The 22,539-nt window shown below is 41.7% G+C and overlaps 1 protein-coding gene across 2 annotated transcripts in view; it reads left to right on the top strand.

Annotated features, from left to right (window-relative positions):
• Positions 1 to 22,340, top strand: part of TBC1D9 (TBC1 domain family member 9) — a 51,415-nt gene extending 29,075 nt beyond the window's left edge. The window contains exons 7-21 of one of the 2 annotated variants that reach the window (XM_083457084.1): positions 824 to 1,030; positions 5,070 to 5,240; positions 6,315 to 6,465; positions 7,884 to 8,098; positions 8,929 to 9,046; positions 9,599 to 9,884; positions 11,729 to 11,858; positions 12,145 to 12,243; positions 12,343 to 12,411; positions 14,294 to 14,534; positions 15,625 to 15,690; positions 16,559 to 16,645; positions 17,384 to 17,458; positions 17,557 to 17,657; positions 20,062 to 22,340. In XM_083457084.1, coding sequence (XP_083313210.1) covers positions 824 to 1,030; positions 5,070 to 5,240; positions 6,315 to 6,465; positions 7,884 to 8,098; positions 8,929 to 9,046; positions 9,599 to 9,884; positions 11,729 to 11,858; positions 12,145 to 12,243; positions 12,343 to 12,411; positions 14,294 to 14,534; positions 15,625 to 15,690; positions 16,559 to 16,645; positions 17,384 to 17,458; positions 17,557 to 17,657; positions 20,062 to 20,763 — 2,718 coding nt within the window. In that variant the 3' untranslated portion in view covers positions 20,764 to 22,340. Of the gene's footprint in view, positions 1 to 823; positions 1,031 to 5,030; positions 5,241 to 6,314; positions 6,466 to 7,883; positions 8,099 to 8,928; positions 9,047 to 9,598; positions 9,885 to 11,728; positions 11,859 to 12,144; positions 12,244 to 12,342; positions 12,412 to 14,293; positions 14,535 to 15,624; positions 15,691 to 16,558; positions 16,646 to 17,383; positions 17,459 to 17,556; positions 17,658 to 20,061 lie in introns of both variants that reach the window. The other variant, XM_083457083.1, reaches the window with a different exon arrangement.
• The last annotated feature ends 199 nt before the right edge of the window (positions 22,341 to 22,539 follow it).

The raw sequence follows: 22,539 nt of genomic DNA, 5'->3' as shown, positions 1-22,539 counted from the left end.
AAGACGAAAATGTCTTGCGATTCCTGGGGGGGGGGTTCACTCCCCACCCCCTTTTTCTAAGGCACTAAACTGCTAATAGCCTTTTAGCAGCTAATCCACTAATCCCTTAAGACTTTAATAGCCGCTAATAGCGCTAATCCGCTAATGGGCTTGCTTCGCAAGACGGAAAAACCGCTAGATGAAGAGACTCTCACGAGGCACCACTGTATTGGTTTAGAGAGAGAAACTCTCTGACCTGGTATTAGGCAGTTTTCTATATTCCTGGCATTAGCACAGTTTGGGGCACGAGACTGTCACTAAATGAGACAACCTGTCTCCATACTACTCTTAGGTTTCTGCTACCACCTTGTACCTTGCTTTTGCTCTGGCCAGTTTTTTCCCCTGAAATGCAGATTTCCTAAATGTCTGAAACATCATCGTTGCAAGGGCTGAATTGCTAAATCACAGTAGTGCTCCTTTTGAGGGATATTTACTCACTTCTTTGCTGAGTAACAAAATGTTATAGCTCTCGGAGTTCCTGGAAGAAAATTGTACCTCTTCCCTTAAGCCCTCACCCTTAGGTGCCTCTGGTAGGCCTGCTCAGACTGATAGATCTCATAGATTATTTAGTCTTATATCATAAGACTGTGATCCTTGTGCAGCTCCAGAAGTGTGCAGAAATGGGTACATGGAAAGGCCATAAGATATTCAGCTTCACTGCTGTGAGGGTGCCTTAGAAAATGATTAGATAATCCAATTATATTTAAGATTGTGCCATTGCCAGATGTTGTTGGAATATGACCAATTGTATGTGTGTATTTTCTTTTGTCCTCCTCTCCCTTAGGTGACTATTGTAGAAAAGGCTGACAGCTCTAGTGTATTACCTAGCCCATTGTCTATTAGCACCAAAAATCGAATGACATTTCTCTTTGCCAATTTAAAAGACAGAGATTTCCTGGTTCAGAGAATTTCTGATTTTCTCCAGCAAACTACTTCCAAAATATACTCTGAAAAAGAGATTTCTGGCAGTTACAACAGCTCAGATGATGAGGTGAGTAGATGACGCCAGTGTCAGGAAGTATTCAGTTAATTTCAGATTAGTAAATTATATAATTTCAAGTAGCTGCTCCCAAGTAATAAATTCAGTGTAAAGATTCCTTTTTGCAGAACTCCATTGACATGAGGTTGTTTTGATCTTCTTAATAAATTGCTGAGCCAAACATTTAGGTTGGCATATGGTTAAACCCTCTCATGCCCATCTTCCATCTAAGAATGCACATCAACCATTGACTGTTTGGAAATGCTTTCATATCAGTCTTTTCCTGGACATGTAAAAATTGCACATTGGGCAGAAGGCTGCTGCTGCATTCGGATAGTGTAGAGTGTAAAATTGTGTATCATGTACTTCCCTGAAAATCTTATGTTAGTTTTTAAGAACATGTATGATCAAGGTTTTGTGGGAAAGAAAGCTGCTTGGACATAATAAATGCCCTCTGATAGCATAATGGCACCTCTGATAGCTGCATCCATAAAGCAGTTATGGGTATATCTATGGAAATATATGCTAGTCCATATGATAGAAGACATAGTCTACACAGAAAAAAGTATTTACACCATGTTATCTACTTGCCACACAGTTGCCCTGTGACTTGCATGTATCAGAGGTGCCCGTTCACTGCATCAAAAGCCTTTTCCATACCACAAAACTTATAAGTGAGTGGTGTCAGGGCTCCTAAAGTTATGCTTTGACTCAGAACCCCTGTTCCCTAATACAAGAGGGTTTGGAGAGGAGCTGTGGCTACATTCAAGTAATGAAAAAAAGATCTTTGCCCATAATTAGAGGCACTATCCTGTTGTTTCACATTTTCTTGAAATCTGAAACAGATATCAGGATTGAGCTCAAATCAACCGGTGTTGAATATTTGTTTCTGCACTTCTCATGTAGTGCTGAAGGGCTATGTCAGCAATATGGGGACAGCCTGTTTTAGCATGTCTTAATACCCCCCCCCCCAAAAAAAGACTGCTTAGCTGATTATATTGGCCCAATTTGGCCAAATCATGGAGCTTCAAATTCATAGCAGTGGTGTTGGGAGTGGTGGCACTATAGCTTACCTGGACAGGGCTAGGGGCAGGATTATGGCCTGCTCAGGTTTGCAACGGTGCAAGCTGTAGCAAGGCCAGTACTGGGAGGGTGGCTTTATGGCTCTGCCTCACTATACTGACGATTAGCGCTTTGCATACTTTGGTTCCCTCAATTATAAGATTGCTTGGGTGTGTGGGAACCAAAAAACACACAGGCCAAATACTCAGGTGCATAACTACAACCTGTGGTTTGGTATTGCATCGTAAACCACGTCTATGTGTATATTTGAATTAGACAAAGACAATCTGACGCATGGAGACTGAGTAATCTCATCAGCAACTGTTAACTCTGCATCCCAGAACCTTGGTTTCAGAAAAACCAAGTATCCTCTATTAAAAGAGGTTATCTGCTTTTAAGGTTAAATGTTGGGAAGGGGAGAGGAAATATTTACCCATATTCAGAAGATATCCTCTTGTCTGGAAAGTTGCCTAATGCTGGTGTCAGCAAAATGCCAGCTATTGACTGCTGAATGTATGCCAACTTGGAAATGAAATACAAGGCAGTAAAAACCCAGCAGAAAGTAGCATGATGGAGTGCACATAAAATTGCAGTAATTAATTATAAAAGTAATTTGTTTATATTACAAATGGATTCTAATGAGCTTGGAGAAATGACCAAATGACCAAGACTGAAGATTTTAAGACATAGTGTCTAGCTTATCAAATCATAAAATTATGGTCAGATTTATTTATTTTTTAAAAGTGGCAACAAGCCATTTAAAAGTTCACCTCTTTGAATCAGATGATTTAGTTAACTGTATTTGTCTTTTGACATGTGCTATTTTTGAGCATGACTGATTTAATAATGGCTGGAAGTATAAATACTTTCACAGTCTTGGAAAGGTCAGTAAGCTGTCAATGGTCCCTCAGTTCCTGCTTTCGGCGCAGTATGGTCATGGGGCTTCTTTCAGCTGTGGGTCCAAACAACTTGTGATACACCAAGCCAAGTTCCCAAAGGGGTAGCCGTTTTAGGTTGTTGCAGCCAAAGCAGCAGAATTTTGTGGTACCTTAAAAACTAACACATGTATCATGGTAAAGGCTTTTCCCACAAACTTTGGCAGGCAGGGAAAAGCAACTAAGACAGTGATGATTTGTGTTACTTAGATAATTACTTAGATATTCATGAAACACTGTTGATAACAGAAGCACCCTGGCATTGATAAATTAATTCAACACCTGTAGTGGGATTATAACCTGTTATTTCAATTCAAGCCACAGGGGATAGATTGAACGTCTTGAAAGTGCTAATTCAGCAGCTTTTACCCTACCCATCGAAGTTCCATTGTTTGGTTTCTGCTATAATAAATGAACTAGTCTCTAAGATACCACAAGACGGTTTGTTGTTTTCCCCACATTAAACACAATCCTCCAGGCATGGATGGCAGTAGACTTCATGCACAGTAAGCTTCTGCCTGGAACTAGGAAGTCAGAGGGGACACATAAGGGCATTGAAAAGCTAGAGACTTCTCTGTCTCTTTAAACACTTTTTTAAAAAGTCATTAAAATCAATTTAACTTAAAACAGCAGTGTTGAAAAGCTGTTCACCATTCTTGCTTGGAGATCCTTTCTCATTTCTGCTTCCCCTTTATTACCTCCCAGACGAATCTGGTTGCAGTTTGGCTTCCATCTTTTATGTTTTTAAGATGATCACTTTCACACTGTCCACAATTGCTAGTAGCACAGAACCATGGTTTACCACTACCTGGATGAGACCCAGCATGCTCCCCTTCCAAGGGATCCTGGGTTATTAAGCTGGCCAATTAAACTAACCAGAGGTTTGTTGCCTTTGATTTTTGTTTCATTTCTTAAAACCAGGTTCACTCAGACTCATTCTGGCTCATCCACATAGAGCTAAACCACAGATTAGTGCAGCATATGAATACGGCTACTGTCCCAGGGACACAGTCTGACAGATATGCATGGCGCTGCATCCATTGAATTGCCAGACTACTAACAGGAGGATATGATTACAGGAGGGCCACAAGAGACCCACTGCAATATTGCTTCCTCCAACAAGCCGAGCATCTCTGATAAGAGAGCTGTTGCACATTTAGTTTGCCCAGTGCTTTTACCAATTAAGTTTCTGGGAGCTGTTATTTATACAAAGCTCCTCTTTAATAATAATAATAATAAACTCCAAAGGTGCAAATGTCTTCTGGCAAATAGCTGCTCTGGCTTTGTGGACCACAATATCCTTCAGAACTAGCATAATTTTATTGCTCTTCTAAATCAGCTCTTAGATTGCTCCTAGGTACATATTTTTAATAACCTTGCCAGTGGAAGTTCATAAACATATTATGTTGCTCATTGAAAACCTTCCACTTCCATTCAAATAATGTGGCGCGGCATTGGGGTGTGGGATACTATAGAAAACGTTTAAAAAATATTTTATGGAAGGATTGAATGCTTTACTGCTTGGATGCATTTGTGCTCCTTGGAGCTTGTTTCTGTTGTCCGAATGTCGGTCCTGAAATCCACTGCAGTTTCTTTATGATTTTAACAGGAACTCAGCATTGCAAACAACCATGGTGCAGGCTTCTAATTTGAAGGGGTTCAGGCTTCTGACTCGAGTGCCGTGGGTGGGGGTCAGCCATGCCTTTGAGGCTTCATGGCAGAATACATTTGGCCAAAGTGGATTGTCTGCTGCAGTGCTGCAGTCTGGCTGCCCTTTCCTTTCCCACCCTCTGTAGTTCCAATTACTCGAGCTCAGCACAAAGGCTGGCAGCGGAGAAGGGTAGGCAGTGTGACAGGAGAAGAGGCGCGGGCCAAACTGCTTCCTGACATGTAGCTATTTAAAAACCTCAGAAAGCCCTTGTGTGCATCTGCAATTCGCAACTCGGTGGGTACCACTACTCTAGCACGGTGGAAACAAACTGATCCTTGCCCTTTTCCTTCCCGCACCTGAACAGTTCATAAAATTGTGGGGATTTCCCCCCTCCTCCATTCAGGTATATTCAAGGACAAGTAGCATTCTCTCCTCAAGCCCTCAGAGAAGCCTTAGTTCCGAAGCAGATGGAGAGCGGCAGTTCAACCTGAATGGCAACAGCATCCCAACTGTAACCCAGGCACTAATGACCATGTACCGGAGGCGTTCACCTGAAGAATTCAACCCTAAATTAGTAGGTCATGCCACCTTCTTTCCCCTTTTTTTAGCTCTCATTTAGATTACTGCATTAATTGTTAACTGATGTGAACTATACCTTCCACATACCAGCAGTGGGCAGGAACAGATGCAGGAGTGGGCAGAGCAAGGTGACTCTTACCTTGGCACAGCAGGTTACACTCCAGCCCTGCCAAAGTGTCACAGGTTGCTACAAACACCAGTCATCTTCCATCCAGGCAGGTGAAAGGCGTCATAGCAGCTCAAGGGCACGTTGTACCCAGGCAAAAGCACTCATGTGGTGTTTGGGACGGAGTGGGGCCAAAAAGAGATGCCTAAAAGGCTGCACTTGGCCGCTGGGCCTGAGGTTCCTCTCCACTGACTTAGACCTATTAATTTTCCTTATGGATTCTGTTGTCAACAAGGTGGAGGGAGAGATTGATGGGGATCCCAAGGGTGGGGGAGCCTCAGGCCCAGAGACTAAATGCAGCCCTTGAGGCCTCTCGCTGGCCCTTGGATCTCTCTAAAGGTCCCGTCCCCCCCGCCACAACATTCTCCTTGAGTGTTTTTGCCTGGCTGAAATGTGTCCTTGAACTCTCGTTATTCTCCATCCAGGAAAGCCAAAAGGGCTGAGAAATGGATGTGTGTTTGTGTAGGAAACTCACCTACTACTGTACAAAGGTAATTTGCACACCTTGCTGTACCCACTCTTGCCGCTAGCCATGCCCACCATGGGTATGTAGCCCGCAGAAGTTTCCCCAGAAGGGAATGTGGCTTTTGGGTGGAAAATGTTCCTCGTCTGCATGTCATTTTAGTGTATTTTGAAATCATTATGTCATAATAGTTAGTGCTTGTAGCTTTTTTGCAAATATGTCTGTACATGGGGACATACATAAATGCTTAGGAGGCGACATCAAGATGAGAAAATGTCATGCTAAAAATGAGTATACTGAGAAAGCTTTGCTGAAACCACTCCTGATAATAAAATTAAGGATTAAATGACATTTTGGGGGATGGCTTCTTCTTTTGCATTACAGGATTGTGTTACACAGCGTTTTTAGTTCTGTATATCGTACTCTCCATTATTTTTAAGGCAAAAGAATTTTTGAAAGAACAAGCTTGGAAGATTCATTTCGCAGAATATGGCCAAGGCATCTGTATGTATCGGACTGAGAAAACAAGAGACCTTGTGCTGAAAGGTATTCCGGAAAGCATGAGAGGGGAACTCTGGCTACTCCTGTCAGGTGGGTATCAGTAGATAACATTGTTTTATTAATGGTAAGTCAAAGGTTTCCCATATGATCTTTTTCCTTCTGTGGAGTTCATTATGTCAGTGCCCTAGTGGACATGTTGGCTGCAGATAAATGGAGATTGACAATTGCACTCCTAAATTTGTTTACGTAGAAGAAAGTCTCTCTGGGGAATTTACTTGCTGGTAATTGTGTTTAGGATTGTGGCCTAAATTGGTGAGGTATATTTTACCAACCAGTGAAAACGAAATAAGAGATTTGGAAGTTCAACTTCTTGGCTTGCTATTCACTCCGGGAAACTATTTTTCTTTTGGGTCAATCAATAGTGTCTGCCTGGTAGCCCAAAATAATTTTGCTTCAGAAGAAGTGTACAGCAAAGCATATAAAAGGGCCCTTCACACTTCTCCTCTGTGATGTAGGCATAGGTGTCAAGTTCCACAAGGAATTTAGTTAACAGCAGGCAGGTGGACTAATTTGTACTTCATTAAATTGCTAGGGATTGGCTTTTTTTAAATTAGAGAGAAATGAACTTACCAGTTAAATCTGTTCTCCTGGGTTGAAAAAAGGAGCAGTGAGAGCTTTGTCCACGCACCTGAACAGACACTTCCAATGCCCTACCGTTTTTGCTTTATATGCAGCACCAAGACAGAGAGAGAGACGGAACGATAGAATTCTCAGTTTGTGCAGCCAATCTGGGGTCAGCTGAGGATGCCTTGCTGAAGTGCCCCCAAATCATGGAGCCAGCAGTGGGACTTATAACTCAAGGCAGGCTTTTTGTGGGCTTACATAATAGGCGTGAGAAACTATTAAGGGGATTGCAACTTTCTTATGACCTATTTATAAGTAGCTTACCACAGAACATAAAACTGCATTCTGCTATCTTATTTGAATGAACATTTCCCTCTCTCTCTCTGTGTGTGTGTGTGTGTGTACACAGAAACACAAACACACTTGTTAGTATGACTGTATTTGGGGTTGTATACAGAATATCTTGGATCCCTCACAGTAGGCTTGCCACTAAGTCTGCAAAACTTTTCATAGAAGAGGAGGCAGGTGTGTTAACTCACTGTGGTAAACCAAAGGTCTATGACAGTTAACTTGAGCGTGGGAGGTTTTGTAAGAATAGGACCTGATTATTGTACTCAGTGGCTGAAATCCAAAGAATCACTTCAGGCACATTTGAATGGTGTGAGAGGTTTTTTTATTATTTTAACAGCAAACCCTTATGCCATATCACAGACTTTGTGAAAACCTTCTTAGCTTCAAAAATGATTTGCCAATTAGCATTGCGGGTGGGGGGGGGGGCATGTCCTTCTTGGGCATGCGCAACTCACTGTGCAGTTGTTTTGGATCCTGGCCTATATCTGTAACCTACTTTCTCTTTTGTCAATTTTGCTCTGTTGCATTTTTAGGAGCTATTAATGAAATGGCCACCCACGCTGGCTATTATGAAGACTTGGTGGAGAAGTCTATGGGGAAATACAATCTCGCCACAGAAGAGATTGAGAGGGATTTGCACCGCTCCCTCCCAGAGCATCCTGCATTCCAGAATGAGATGGGCATTGCTGCTCTGAGGAGAGTACTAACTGCTTATGCATTTAGAAATCCAAACATAGGATACTGCCAGGTAATTCAAACTCATTTCATTTTGAAGAACCCAAATTCCTTCACTCATGCCTCTATTTATTGTTGCAGACAGAGGCCAAACCTTCTGTGCACTTATGGTAAATTTTGATCTAGTAGAGTAGGTTGGAAATTTTAAATCTTCCTGGAATTTAACAAGTGGGACTTGCAGCAAAATGGTGCAATATATGATCCCTTATAACAGGAATTCTCCTTTTCAAGGTCCAGCCAAGCAGGACTTTCAACTCTTCTCTCCTCCCCCCACACTTGGGTCTTTTCTGGTTTTCATTTCCAACTGAAACTGCTGAATATACTCAGATGGTCATTGGGCTTGTGTGCATCTGGATGTTTAAGATTTTGTCTTTAAGATTTTTGGGGTGGGGTAGAACTTCTGCAAACCTCAGGGATCCCTTAGCATGCTGATACATCCATCTTGTGGCTACTACAGAACCACCAGCATCCACCACCTGGTTTGCCATTAAAGGGAGTGACTTTGATTTAAAACTGGTGACTGATTTAAAACTGCTGTTATGTAGTAACACAGTAGACTACTTCCCCATTTTTAGTCACATATCTTGGACTTTGAAAAGCATGGCTTTTGCCTCTGCACATTTCCAAGGGAATGGGAAATGAGGGAGACAGAGAGAAAGAGTCAGTGTGTGATAACTTGTTTACGTTGGCCAGGCTGCATGGTTCAACATCTTCGAAAAATACTTTGTGGAATCACTTGCTACTTTCTGAAACTAGGCCCAAACTAGGGCTGTTGTTGATTGACTCTGTTATCTAGACCATTTAACATCTAGTATATGTACTTTTGAATGTACTTTTTTCTAGGCCATGAATATTGTTACATCGGTACTGCTTTTGTATGCAAAGGAAGAGGAAGCATTCTGGCTGCTTGTGGCTTTGTGTGAGCGCATGCTGCCAGATTACTACAACACGAGAGTTGTTGGTATGTCAAAGGAGACTTGTAAGAGCATAATCACCGGGAATTTCAGACCTAATTCTTAAGCTGCCGGAAAGTGAGGTTTGGTCTGCCAATGGGGGAGGGATACTTGAATTCATTGATGCTGAATGACATTTGAGTGGCTGGGCTTCTGCCTTGTGTTTTGGAGAACTGCCTTTTATATCTTGTTTCACATCATGTCCAAACATAGCCATTCCGTATTTTGTTTCTAGTCTATAAAATATATTTTTTGTTTTTTGTTTTTAGTCAAAATCAATCAAGACCTTATGTTATTATGATGATCCAATTAGAGCAATAGGACCCAGAGTAATGGATTTTTGTAATGTTTGTCAGTTGCATGAAGCAGATTCTTTTCAATACATAAACACAAAAAGCAAATCAATGATGAAAGGATGATTCCTGAGTGGCAAGATATTGTAATGTAGTTCAGTGTAAGCTAATTGCAAAATGATTCCACACTGCTTTTCTAGATAGGCTTAAATGCACGTTCTATGAATCAACATTTCATATATGTCAAATACTGATTATGTCTCGCAGGAGCTCTGGTGGATCAAGGTGTCTTTGAAGAGTTAGCTCGAGATTATGTTCCACAATTATATGACTGTATGCAGGACTTGGGGGTCATCTCCACTATATCCCTTTCCTGGTTCCTCACACTCTTCCTCAGTGTAATGCCCTTTGAAAGTGCCGTGGTTGTTGTGGACTGTTTCTTCTATGAAGGCATAAAGGTGATATTCCAGTTGGCGCTGGCTGTGCTAGATGCAAATGTTGACAAGTTGCTGAATTGTAAAGATGACGGGGAAGCGATGACAGTGCTTGGAAGGTAAGTTTTGCCTTTGGGAATCTCATCTAGTCCAACTCCCTGCAATGCAGGAATCTCAACACACAGCGCGCCCCCCCCCCCATCCAATTTGAAACCATACAGGACCCTACTTAGCTTTTTGCAAATGTGCTAGCAGTTTTATTGTTAACTAGGATGGTTAAATATTTAAATATTTCCAGACAGCTTCTTCCCAGCACTGTAATTGTTATACATTAAGTCTAGACTATTTCATTGTAATGTTGAATTTATAAGATACGTATTGAACTGTTTTTTTGCTTTGTTTGAATTTATAATGTCTTATAACAAATGTGCTTTTACGTATTCCAATTGTTATATATGTTGACAGTAAGAAGATGTCTGGTGTGAGCTACTTTCAGCACAGTTCCATATGGAAAAGCAGCATATACATAAACTAAGCTTAAAATATCTTGCAGTTGTGACCGTCGTACATGATGCTCTTGCAACACACCACTCCCCCATTTAAATCAGTAACTTTGCATTGCCAAAAGGGCTTTCCATGTAATAAAGGGAAAGCATAGCCATTAAACGAATAACTTTGACTCATCGTGTTCTGTCTCCCTAATTAGCCACTCGCTAGCATTGGAGCAGCTTTGCTTGAGTCTGTTCCCCCCCCCCCCGCCCCCCATCTCTGGCACTATGATTTGATTTCATTAGAAAGAGCTGCCTTAGAGGAGCCACTAACATGATTCAGTGCCACGTAGTACTGACAGTGCTGAACTGGCAACAGCACCCAAAGCAAAGTCTTTCCCAGCTCTGTTACTAAGGGCTCATACTGAGAAATCACCCAGGGATCTCATGCATGCAGAGCATATGCATTGCCACTCAGTTATATGGCACAGTCTCTTGATACAGACTGAACAACAGTCCAAGCAAGCCCATAGAATTTACTAGCCTCAAATGATTTTACTAGCCTGTTGGAATGGCAGCTGCATTTGCATGCTGGGTGCAGAAAATGGGAGTTTCCTCCTCTAGCAGCCCACTTGGTTTTCATGCTGGGTTGAGAGGAGGGATGTCACACTCAGTCCATCCTCCGCTAGCCCACAACGTTCACCCTTCATGGCATTCCTGATAGCCTATGGCAGGGATAGGCAAATTTGGCCCTCCAGATGTTTTGGGACTTCAAGTCCCATCATCCCTGACCACAGGTCCTGTTAGCTAGGGATCATGGGAGTTGTAGTCCCAAAACATCTGACGGGCCGAGTTTGCCTATGCCTGGCCTATGTCTACTAGGCTGGTGCTTAAATTCAGGTCTGTCTTATTCAGAGTTTAGTCGCAGGTTATGCTGTTCTCTGGGAAGCGTTTTCTTCCACACGATTTTCTGCGGCTATCCAAAAGCCAGACATCCTACTGCTTGACTTCCATCAACAAACTCTGCCAACATCATTATTTTCGTTTAGCTAACTGGAAGGGAGCAGCTGAATAGCCTTAGCTGAGCCATTATCTCCCAGTCTCCATCACAAACACAAGGTTGCTTAGTAATGGTCTACTTTACAGGGTTGATGCTATAATCTGCAATCATTTGGAGTTCATTCTGAGCTGTTTAGGAACATTGAAAGCTGCCTTTATTCCCTCAGACCATTGGTCCATGTAGCTCAGTATTGTCTACCCTGACTGGCAGTGGCTTTCGAGGGCTTCAGGCAGGGGGAATTTCCAGCCCTTACCTGGAGATGCCCATACTAAGCACTGTTACAAACCCGAACTTGGTGGGTGTGAGTATTTTAAATAAACTTTGGGGGAGAAATGGAATGTACGGTGCTTTTAAGCTTGGATTAATTTTACACGCAAAGACAGTGCTTCCATCTGATTTCTTTTCCCACCTGTAGGTATTTGGACAGTGTGACCAATAAGGACAGCACTCTGCCACCAATTCCTCACCTTCACTCTCTGCTCAGTGACGATGTAGGGCCTTATCCTGAGGTGGATATCTTCAGGCTCATCAGAACTTCCTATGAGGTGATTTGACAAAAAAAAAAATCAGCGATTAAATGTAAAAATGTGAGGAAACAAACACAAAAACAAGCAACATGTTAGGCTCCACACTGTTCTAACTCCAGGTCATGTATGAGTATATTAAAAAGTGCAGGTCCCAATACTGATGCTTCAAGGATTCTACTTCTCCCGTCCCTCCATTTTGAGAACAGTCCCATTTATTCCTGCTCTTTGCTTCCTATTCTTTAACCAGTTACAGATCTGACTGACTAGGTTTACAGCAAAGCTGAGTGATAATTTTTCCCTTTAGAAATTTGGAAGCATACGGGCAGATTTGATTGAACAAATGAGATTCAAACAGAGATTGAAGGTGATCCAGACTCTAGAAGACACGACCAAACGCAATGTGGTAGGTTCTTGGAGTGCTATTTTAATCAATTGTCTCTTGAGTTTTGATTTCTAATGCCTCACACGTGCCTTAACTCTTTCTGCTTACACATTTTGAAAGGTACGAACCATAGTGACAGAAACCTCTTTTACAATAGATGAGCTGGAGGAACTCTATGCTCTTTTCAAGGTAAATTTGAAATAGCTGTCTAGTTCATTCATTGTTTAGTAGTATTATGTAGGTTTCCTGTGTACCCTTCTATAAGTGTTGCCTGTGTACCCTTTCACTGATTTCAGTGAAATTTCAGTTGATTGTCAAAACAGTTTGAAGAAGGAAAAAACCATAAGCTGTGTTTGAGTTCAACCCATAATGGAGAAGCAACTATTTCACTTCCACTTTGATGGTAACCATGTGTATGGAATATTTTAATTAAAGTAAGTGTAGATTGGGAAATGAAACCAACCATATAATTGTCATGTAGATGCTCTTTCACACTGGTAATCACAAGCAGTAATTGTTTTTCTTGTGGTTGTTGTTTTAAAAACCCAGTAACTTTTTGCAAAAACACCATTGCAGTATTTGTAGAAAAAGGAACTCAGTAGCAACCCAGAGAGCTCAGATCCATGACACTTGTTAATGTTGTTGTTGTTTTATTTATACATACATACATACATACATACATACATACTCTTCCCATCTGGCTGGGTTTCCCCAGCCACTCTGGGCAGCTTCCAACAGAATACTAAAAACATGATAAAAGATCAAACATTAAAAACTTCCCTAAACAGGGCTACTTTCAGATGTCTTCTGAAAGTCAGATAGTTGTTTATTTCCTTGACATCTGATAGGAGGGCGTTCCACAGGGCGGGTACCACTACTGAGAAGGCCCTCTGCCTGGTTCCCTGTAACCTCACTTCTCGCAGTGAGGGAACCACCAGAAGGCCCTCGGAGCTAGACCTCAGTGTCCGGGCTGAATGAAGGGGGGTGGAGACGTTCCTTCAGGTATACTGGGCCAAGGCCGTTTATGTTAATTACTAGAGCAAGGTCCCCATAGCCATGGTTATAATGGAAGCTGAGATGTATATCAGTACATATGGCCGAATCTGAACTTCACTCCAATGGGCGGGAGCATCATCTGTGTGGAGTTCAACTTGAGGGACAGCCCCACTGGCAGAGGGTGGAAGAAACTGACTCAAACCCTCAACATCACCTCCCATACTGTTATTGAGGGTTGGGGATCCTCTGGAACTGTGTAAGAGGAGAGGTGGCACTCCTTCTGTCGCCACCACATTACAAGTGGGATCCCTGCACTTGATCAAAAGCCTTCCATGAATGGAAGGAGCCTTTCTGTCTGCAGAAGGCAAAGTCTGGATAGCATCCTTTTCTGCCTGCACAGGTTAATAAATCTTGAGTTTCAGACAAGAAAAGCAGGTTATAAATGTAATGAAATCAGTCAATCAATAAAACGCTTTTACATAGATGCAAGATTTGAACTGGGCAAGCTGGACTCTTCTTTTCCATGGTTGACAGTCATGTCCCTGATCGTTACATGTGTGGAGAGGGGGTGTATAACCAGTGCTTCCATAGCACCTGTTAACTTTTCATAATAGAAAAGATTCTGTGACTACGAAATGTAGATGGTATAATTAGGTTCTGTGTTACGGTTGTGCTCTATGGAGAATGGGTCATCCTGGTACATAGGCGCCAACTCCTAGGGGTTGAGATTCCTTCAGCCACCCCAGTAAAATATTTGAGGGGGCCATTCCTCCCCCTCCCAGTTGATGGGCATTGCCATTCAAATAGTGTGCCATGTCATGTGATCGATTATGCAGGGTGGGGCTTACCTGGGTCCCCTCCCAATATTTTACTCAAGTTGGCACCTCTGTCCTGGTATAGCAGTAATAGTCCTGTAATGTTAAGCACTCTGTGTGCTAACTCTAGGTCAGGTGAAATTTGTCAACAATTGCATTTGTTCAAAAGTAGCATAAATCATGATGGCAGATGCTGCTGCCAGAAGAGATGTGAATATTGTCCTAATAATGCCAATGTCGTGTGCCTTGCTTTTCTTCAGGCAGAGCATCTCACTAGCTGCTACTGGGGAGGCACCAGCAATGCCACTGACCGCCATGACCCAAGCTTGCCTTATTTAGAACAGTACCGCATTGACTTTGAACAATTCAAGGGCATGTTTGCTCTCCTCTTTCCTTGGGCCTGTGGTACTCACTCTGATGTTTTGGCGGCACGCTTGTTCAGATTGTTGGATGAAAACGGAGATTCCTTAATCAACTTTCGGGAATTTGTCTCTGGACTAAGTAAGAAGAATGCATGTATTTAACTGCTTTACTAAACCTGAGGCCTGTCTCTCCCAGTTGCATTAACTGTGAAATCATTGGCTTGGTATGCAGCCTTATGTGAGATAATTGCATTTTAAAAGGCTATGTACACATGTGCTCTCATAACCTGGATATGTTTATATCACTGGCAGTCATTTTAAAGCAATAGGTTATTAGGAGCAATTATTATTCTCCCCCCCCCCAAAAAAACCCCATTCAATTATATATTTTTGAATGTAATAGAAGGGAAATATCAGAGCTTATACCTGTTAACCTGCAGTTTTTATTTGGATTTGGATTCTGCCATTAAATAAAATAGATATATATTTATTGTGTAGTAATTACATAATAAGCCACAATCTAAACACATTGGAACGCTTGAAGTGTGTAAAGAATTTGTCACCCCAAAAGCCAAGCAACATCTGAATTGCGCTCAGCACATTAATGCCTCAATATCTTGTGATTAAGAATTTTAAAGAGGTACATTGTATGCCAGTAACGTTTGCTCATGGCATATTGTCTTTTCTAACAAAAGTCCAGTTTATCTGATGCATGTGGAATTCTCATATAGTCAAAGTTTTCCTCAGCATGTACTCTGCTGTGAGATAATATGGCAACATTTTTTTCCAAATTAAGGCAATGGTGGTGGGTGGATTCAAACAAAGAAGCAGTAAACTGTAATTCTGCAAATATATTCCTAAACAATTGAAATGCATATTGGATGTGCACACAGTTTACAATCCCCCAAATAAAGCTAAAGTCCAGTATTTAACTGTTTTATCCCTCTTCGGTAGTTAATTTGGAATACATGAGTTTATGTCTTCAGATGTGGCCACATTGGATGGATTACTACATTATAACCCTTGTTTTCTCTATATATAGCTAAAGAAGCAGGTAAATCCTTCCCCTCCCCCCTGCACTTGCTATGTATGTTTGTGGAGGTTACATATGAATAAGGTATAATTCCTTATTTAAGATAGATAACTAATTTCTAAATGTCTGGGCGATTGTGTGTGCCGCATTAAAATACAATTAGTAATTCTGATGCAGCAAATGTGACTTCTTCTAGGTGCAGCATGCCATGGAGATCTTACAGAGAAGCTGAAGCTACTGTATAAAATGCATGTTTTGCCTGGTAAGTAAGCAGAGGGCCATTCCAGATACCTAAAGATTCCACTAACGGTGCCATTCTTGACCTCCTTATCATGAGAGTAAGACCCACTGAACTCGATGGGCCTTACTTCTGTGTAGACACGCATAGGATTGCATCTGTTGATGGGACATTTGCTGTAACTCATCCACCAACCAGTATTGGGATTTCTATTTGCGCATACTAAATGGGAGGAGTAGCTGTGCTCTGAGGCATAGCCATAACTGTTTGTCATCAAAAAGATATGCACGGCAGTGCTAAATGGAATAAACATATAGACCAAAAATAAACACATAGCATTTAGTTACTATAAATAACAGGTGGAGACTGTTTTTTGGATCTTTTTTGGACTCCCCGGTCCCATCAGCCCCAGCCAGCATGGCCAATGGTTAGGGATGATGGGAGTTGTAATCCAGCAGGATCTGGAAGCTACAGGTATGCAATAATTTGTTGTTTCCATTATTATTAAAACATGTGCCATTAATGTCTAGGGCCCATCCACAAATTGCCCCGACATTTAAGTGTTTGCCTTGTGATGCCCAGCACTAGGCTTCCGAAAACGTGAATGTTTCAACAAAGATCATAATTAAGCCTTTGTTCATCTAAATTGGCACATATAGGGACATCTGTGTCCAAGACTTTTATATCAGACATTTAAGAAGCATTTCTATATAGGAAATGCTGTTTCATAAACCTATCCATTAGTAATTTATTATTGCCCTGAAATAGATTCATTTTTTTAAAAAAATATGTAATATATATTGGTAGTGGGAGGGGTTTGGCATTTTTGATATGTACAAATGGGTTGGTTGATCTGTCCAAGTATGATGATGCTTGATGCTTCTGTGCGCAGACCCATCCTCTGATCAAGAAGAGCCGGATTCTGCTTTTGAAGCAACACAGTACTTCTTTGAAGACATCACACCAGAGTGTACACATGGTACTGGACTTTACCTCAGATCTTTCCTCTTTCATGACTGCATCAATTTCCCAATTTCCCCTTCAAATATAAACTCAAAGGTTCTTGTACCCAAAATAAAACAGAAACCAGCTACAGTTTCCTCTCTGAATATCAGGACTGTGGATTTAATAAGCCATCCTCTTCTCTCTGGCCTTCTGGAAGGGAAAAAAACCACATCAGCTTCATGGTTGGAGTAGTTTAAGTTTCTGGGGTAGAGGGGAGTTTCAGGAGACCAGAAAGGTGTTGGATCCTTTTGGTGTACCCCCTCTGTGAACAAAGGTCACAGAAATTTACTTGATGTGGAGAGGGCAGGGCATATCCGATCACCTTCTCTGAGGTTGTGGCTCAGGCTGGGTTCCCAGTTGAGGCTGAGTAGGCACGGAATGGCGTATAGTGGCAGCAGAAATTAGCTTGCTTTTTTTAAAATTTGAGACGCTTTTAAAAAAAGGTGGTACTCAGATGAATTGTGCCATTGTCTATGGTATGTCATGCCTTCTTGTGTGGAGAGACTGCAGCAGGATGCCCACATACCAAAAGTGTGATACTCATCAGCTGTGTTGGAAAAAAAGGGAGCAATGAATTGCTACATGTCTGGAAACACCCTGAGAAGGCCTGGCTGATACCAGCTTTCCTGGTCTTGTGCTTAACTAATGTAACCAAATGTGTAAATACAGAGGTGTCTCAAAGTGCATTAATTTTGTTTTTCCTGTGCATTAGTTGTTGGCGTAGATGGCAGGAACAAACATGGAGCAGATGAGGGTTTCGTTAATGTGAGTGTGAAAACTGAAAAAGGTATGAAGCTAAATTGGAGGGGATGGGGAAATAATTTTTCGTTATCCAACTTCTTCCCAAAAAAATAATCTTGCTTTTTGGCAAAACATTTGTGTCAGGTAAGAAGACCTCTCAAGATAATAGAAACTACCTTAGAATGTGGAGCCAAGAGAATAAAGCCAAAGCAAAGAGTGCAAAGGACTTGCCCAAACTCAATCAGGTAAGCTTTGTTAAAAAACAAAAAGGTGTGTAAGGTCTCAGTCCCTGTATCCAGCAACTAAGCATAGTGTAGGTTGTTGAGTCTGCAAGTAGTGCATTCTGTAACATAGGTGGTATGTTAGTTCCTAACACTTCTAAATGCAAATAAAGGAGCCCCTTTCCCACTTCCCCCCAGCTGGCAATCAGTGATAAAGCTGGCAGCATAAGCCATTTTTTCAAAAGGTGAATGCATGCAGCAACCCATACAATGATCTGTGGATCAAATCCTTTAGTCATTTTTGAACAAAAATGCAAGACTTTTAAACAGTGAATCGCCTTTATTTTATTAGCAAGATTTGAAGAGGGATGTTGATAGAATATTGTTGATGTATTTGAAGTTCATTCATATAGAAGAGAAAAATGCACCATTTGTTTGCATGCACAATCCTTTGCAAAAAGTTGTTTAAATTTCAGGTGCATAATGAAATGAAGATTGGCAGAGGTTTGTGTGAGAGGGAGAGATAAGAGGGAAGGGAAAGAATATGAATATAAAGTCAAGACACCACCAAATCCAAAGCCTTCCTTGTGTTGAGGGTGTTTTCTTCTTTTTTGACCAGTGGTTTTCTTTCTTTCAGAGTTTCCTCTCCCATTAGTCCCAGTAGCTTTCAAAATCAATAACTCCAGCTCCAGGGCTGGTGCACTTTCTAATCTGTTCTGGGGACATGTCAGGGACTAGGAGAGTTGTTTAGATCTAGCACAGGCTTCCTCAACCTTGGCCCTCCAGATGTTTTTGGCCTACAACTCCCATGATCCCTAGCTAGCCAGTGGTCAGGGATGATGGGAATTGTAGTCTCAAAACTACAAGGGCCGAGGTTGAGGAAGCCTGATCTAGCAGATCCAAAGATGCCTGTGATCTCACTGACACCCCCTTTTCTTTTGCTGTTACTGCTATCTCAGATGGCAGAGTGGTGGTGGTTTATGTGCCCACAACAGGGAAGTTTGCAAGGTTGGATCTCCTCCTCATAGATTGTTTAATTAGTCATCCAGAGTTGTCCTACACAGTAGGGGATCAGGGTGACCACTCTGGGCCCTGCAATTTCAGGGGTTCCACACCTTTACGCGGAGGCAGCCTCATTTGGGAACAGGCCCCAAATGCTAAGTAACACTGGCCAGTGATTGGGCAGCACCCCTGGTTCACCTGGATCCCCTTTTACAGCCCCCAGAAAAGCAGGCATGGGAAGAGGGGTGTGCCTGCATTCAGAAGTCAGCTGGTGGCATCGCTTATTTCCCCCCCTCCCCTATTTCAAAAAGCAAAGTCCCTCCCTCTGAAAAAGGCACATGTATGTGGATGAGAGAGAGATTGGTAGTTTTGTTTTCTCAACACATTCACATTCAACTGCAGGAATGTGGGGCAAATCCTGAAGTCCGTTAGTTCACTTGATGCTTAATTGCTTAAAGCCAAAGAATGTTGTAAGTAACCCTAAAGAAAAAGCCTGCACTCTGAATTTAGTTAACAATGAAGGTAATTTTTAGAGTGTGCTCAGCTCTTTTCTGTTTTTTAGCAGGATGGGAATCCTAAGTAAAAGTAAAGCAACTGGTATAATTGAATCCCAAATGTCTTAAAGTTTTTTGCTGGCCTAGGCAAGTTCAAGAGGCACTTGCAGGGGGTTAGAAGCATGTTTTGTACGTATATAGTTTCCGAGTCAATCCCTGTCACCTGTTAAAAGCATTCAGAGTTCTTCTAATCTAGACATTTTCTTCAAAGACCTGGGAGTCTAGGATCTCTGCCTTCTGGTTCAAATTTCAGAGGCAGATTTTCCCTGTGTAATACAGTGCACCCAAAGAACATGATTTGCATCATTATTTCACCCACCCCCCCCCTAGGGATGGCTCGGTTGTCACCTATAGTTACACACAGTTTCCCCTCGTATACACATACTTTTTTGAGATTAAGTCCTGTGATTAATAAATGCCTAACTTTTAATCTTTTTCTACATAGCTTAAGGAGGGCAGCTTAGGCTGGCACATGCATTCTTTTGGGTAAGAATCTGCAGGAATCTCTGTTGCCATAATCTGCCTCAGAAAAGTTTGTTTGATTGGCATAAGCACCAGATGCTAGTAACACTCATATGAATTTTTTTTAAATGAACTGATTTTGTCAAGTTTAAATATATGTTGGTAATTGTTAATTTGGTATTACATGTCCAGGAATATACAGAGAACAATTGTGCCTTTCTCCTTTTCCTTTTCCCATTAATTCTCTTGCATCTCAGTCAATTAACTGGGAGCACCTAATACATGTTACAGCTGAAGCTAAGCAAATGTGGACATGGTCACGATCTAGAATGGGAGACAATTTGGAGCCCCATACAAAAGTATAATAGATATTTAAGAAACAAAACCTTGTTCCTCTCTCTTGCATCTAGGGGCAGTTTATTGAATTGTGCAAGACAATGTATAACATGTTTAGTGAAGACCCCAATGAGCAGGATCTTTACCACGCTACTGCAGCTGTGACAAGTTTGCTTTTGGAGATTGGAGAAGTTGGTAAGTTATTTAGTGCGCAGCCTCTTAAGGAGGCGGAGAGTAGCAGCAAAGCCATTCAGAACGCACTTCTTCAGAAGAAGGGAAGCCAGCAGTATCACCTTGGACAACGTGACCCTTTTCAAGATGGCTTCCTTGCGGATGAGGAAGAGAATATTTGTGGTGATGGCACACAGATGGAGGACATCAAGCTGGAAGATTCTTCTCCTAGAGACAATGGAGCTGGTTCTTCCATGCTTATTTCAGATGACGATACTAAAGACGACAGCTCCATGTCTTCCTATTCCGTCCTAAGTGCAGGCTCTCATGAGGAAGACAAGTTGCATTGTGAAGACATCGGTGAGGACACGGTTTTAGTGCGAAGCAGCAACCCTTCTCTACCCAGAAGCATGAGCATCGACAGAGACTGGGCTATCACCTTTGAGCAGTTTCTGGCTTCCCTCTTGACTGAACCTGCCCTGGTGCGGTATTTTGACAAGCCAGTCTGCATGATGGCAAGGATTACAAATGCCAAGAATGTGCGGATGATGGGCAAACCCATAATATCTGCAAGTGACTACGAAATCTCTGCTATGTCAGGCTAAGTGGGCCCAGGTAGGGAGGGTTTTTAAAAAACTATTTTTTTGGTTTTTATTACATATTTATTACTGCCTGGCACAGGTCCTGGTGTGTTCAAAAGGTGGTAGTTCTTGCTTATGTGAACATGTTATATTGAACTTTCTCTCGCTGTGGGAAACATTATCAGAATGCTTGTCTTATCGTCAATATATAGGGGGGGAGGGCATCATTGTCAGTGGTGGGTATGTTATTAGTATTGCTATCCATGGATAAATGGTGACAATTAGTACAATTTTAAGTCTAGAAATGAACAAAGTTTGTGTATGTTTTAAAAACGGGCCTGAAATCCTGGTAAGGAAGAAACTGGAAGAACTTAAAAGTGGCAGAAGCATTGTGTGCTGCAGCGTGCATATGGAGTTCCTTTGTCTTTGCCATTCCCCTTGAGGGAGGTAGCACAATGTTCACATGCCTTTGGCTCACGCAGAGCTGCTTCCCTCACTGCCGCGAATGGGGAAGCAGAAGCTGCTGCAGGCAGGGAGCACCATGTGTGCACTGGAACCCGATGCCTGTTACGAGATTAGTAGGCTGCGCTAAAAATAGAAAGGGATGCTGTCAACTTGTTTAGGACTCGAAAGTAAGTTCTGTGCAGCATCCCTGGTGGATGTCTCTTGATATAATTTTATTTTATTTTTTTTAAAGAGAGGCCAGTGATTCCTAATACTTTTTAAAATACATTCTTCAGGGATACCGCCATGGACTTGCCTTGACACATGCCAACATCCTGACCTAAACAATTCATAGTACCCCTTTTAAAAATGAGAGGGTTTTTAATAAAATTCTGTAGATAATTGTATGTTGTTGAACATTTTAAACCTAGTGTATGGTAGATTAAGAATTCATAGCTTAAGTCTTCATTTTAAAACAGTTATTAGCAGGAATGTAATGGGGGGGGGATTTGCAAGGAAATGTAACTGAATGTTTGAAAGTCTTAATGAAAACACTGTCACTTTATTATAGATGAATAATGTATAATGTAATTTACTGAATGATACGTTGAATGACAAATGGAGCACCTGCACTTTGAATCTTTGCTTCTTTTTCCAAAACATTAAATGGCGGCACAACTCACTTCCATGGTGCACATATTTCCTTTGCTCAGAGGGTTCCAAGAGGCTCAAAGAGACCCATCTCCCCCCGGCCAACCTCAAACACACTATCTGTACGCATGCCCGTGTCTGGGGGTGGGGCAAAGCTCTGTTGATACTATGGGAATCCTCTGAATGTGCCTGTGATAGGACTGGATTGTGCCTAATATTTTTTAAATTTCTTAGGTGATTAGGTCCAAATCATTCTTACATGCCTCAACTATATTTGCTGCCTTCAAAAAATCTTTCCACCTCCTTTTTGTTTTTTTATATATTGTATGTTATGATCATGTAACTTTTCCAGGTGTATTTTTTTTTAAGCCAAAGCTATTGCTTTAATTCTTATTTAAGATACTGAACTGTCTGACGTGGTTTTAGCCACAGTAGGTAAATGTAATCAAGGCTCTTTTTTGTTTTTTGAAAGAGATATTAAACTATTATCAGATGGAAAATTGCAACTGTCTTTCAAGGTGTAACTCTTTTAGCTTGACTTCTACTGAGTTAAGTAGCAGAGAAATCAGATTTATTGCAGGGGAGTGAGACTTTCTCTACAACAGGGGCAGCCAAAATCCCTCTACAGCCAAGTGATGCAGTCCCAGGTCCCATCATATAGATCAGGCCTGGGGAACTTGTGGCCCTTGCAGTTGTAGCTGAACT

Source organism: Podarcis tiliguerta (assembly GCF_965153285.1).
Source record: "Podarcis tiliguerta genome assembly, chromosome: 9".
In the NCBI taxonomy this organism is placed as follows: domain Eukaryota; kingdom Metazoa; phylum Chordata; class Lepidosauria; order Squamata; family Lacertidae; genus Podarcis; species Podarcis tiliguerta.
The sequence above is the reverse complement of the archived record's forward strand: the minus strand, read 5'-3'. Positions and strand labels throughout refer to the sequence as shown.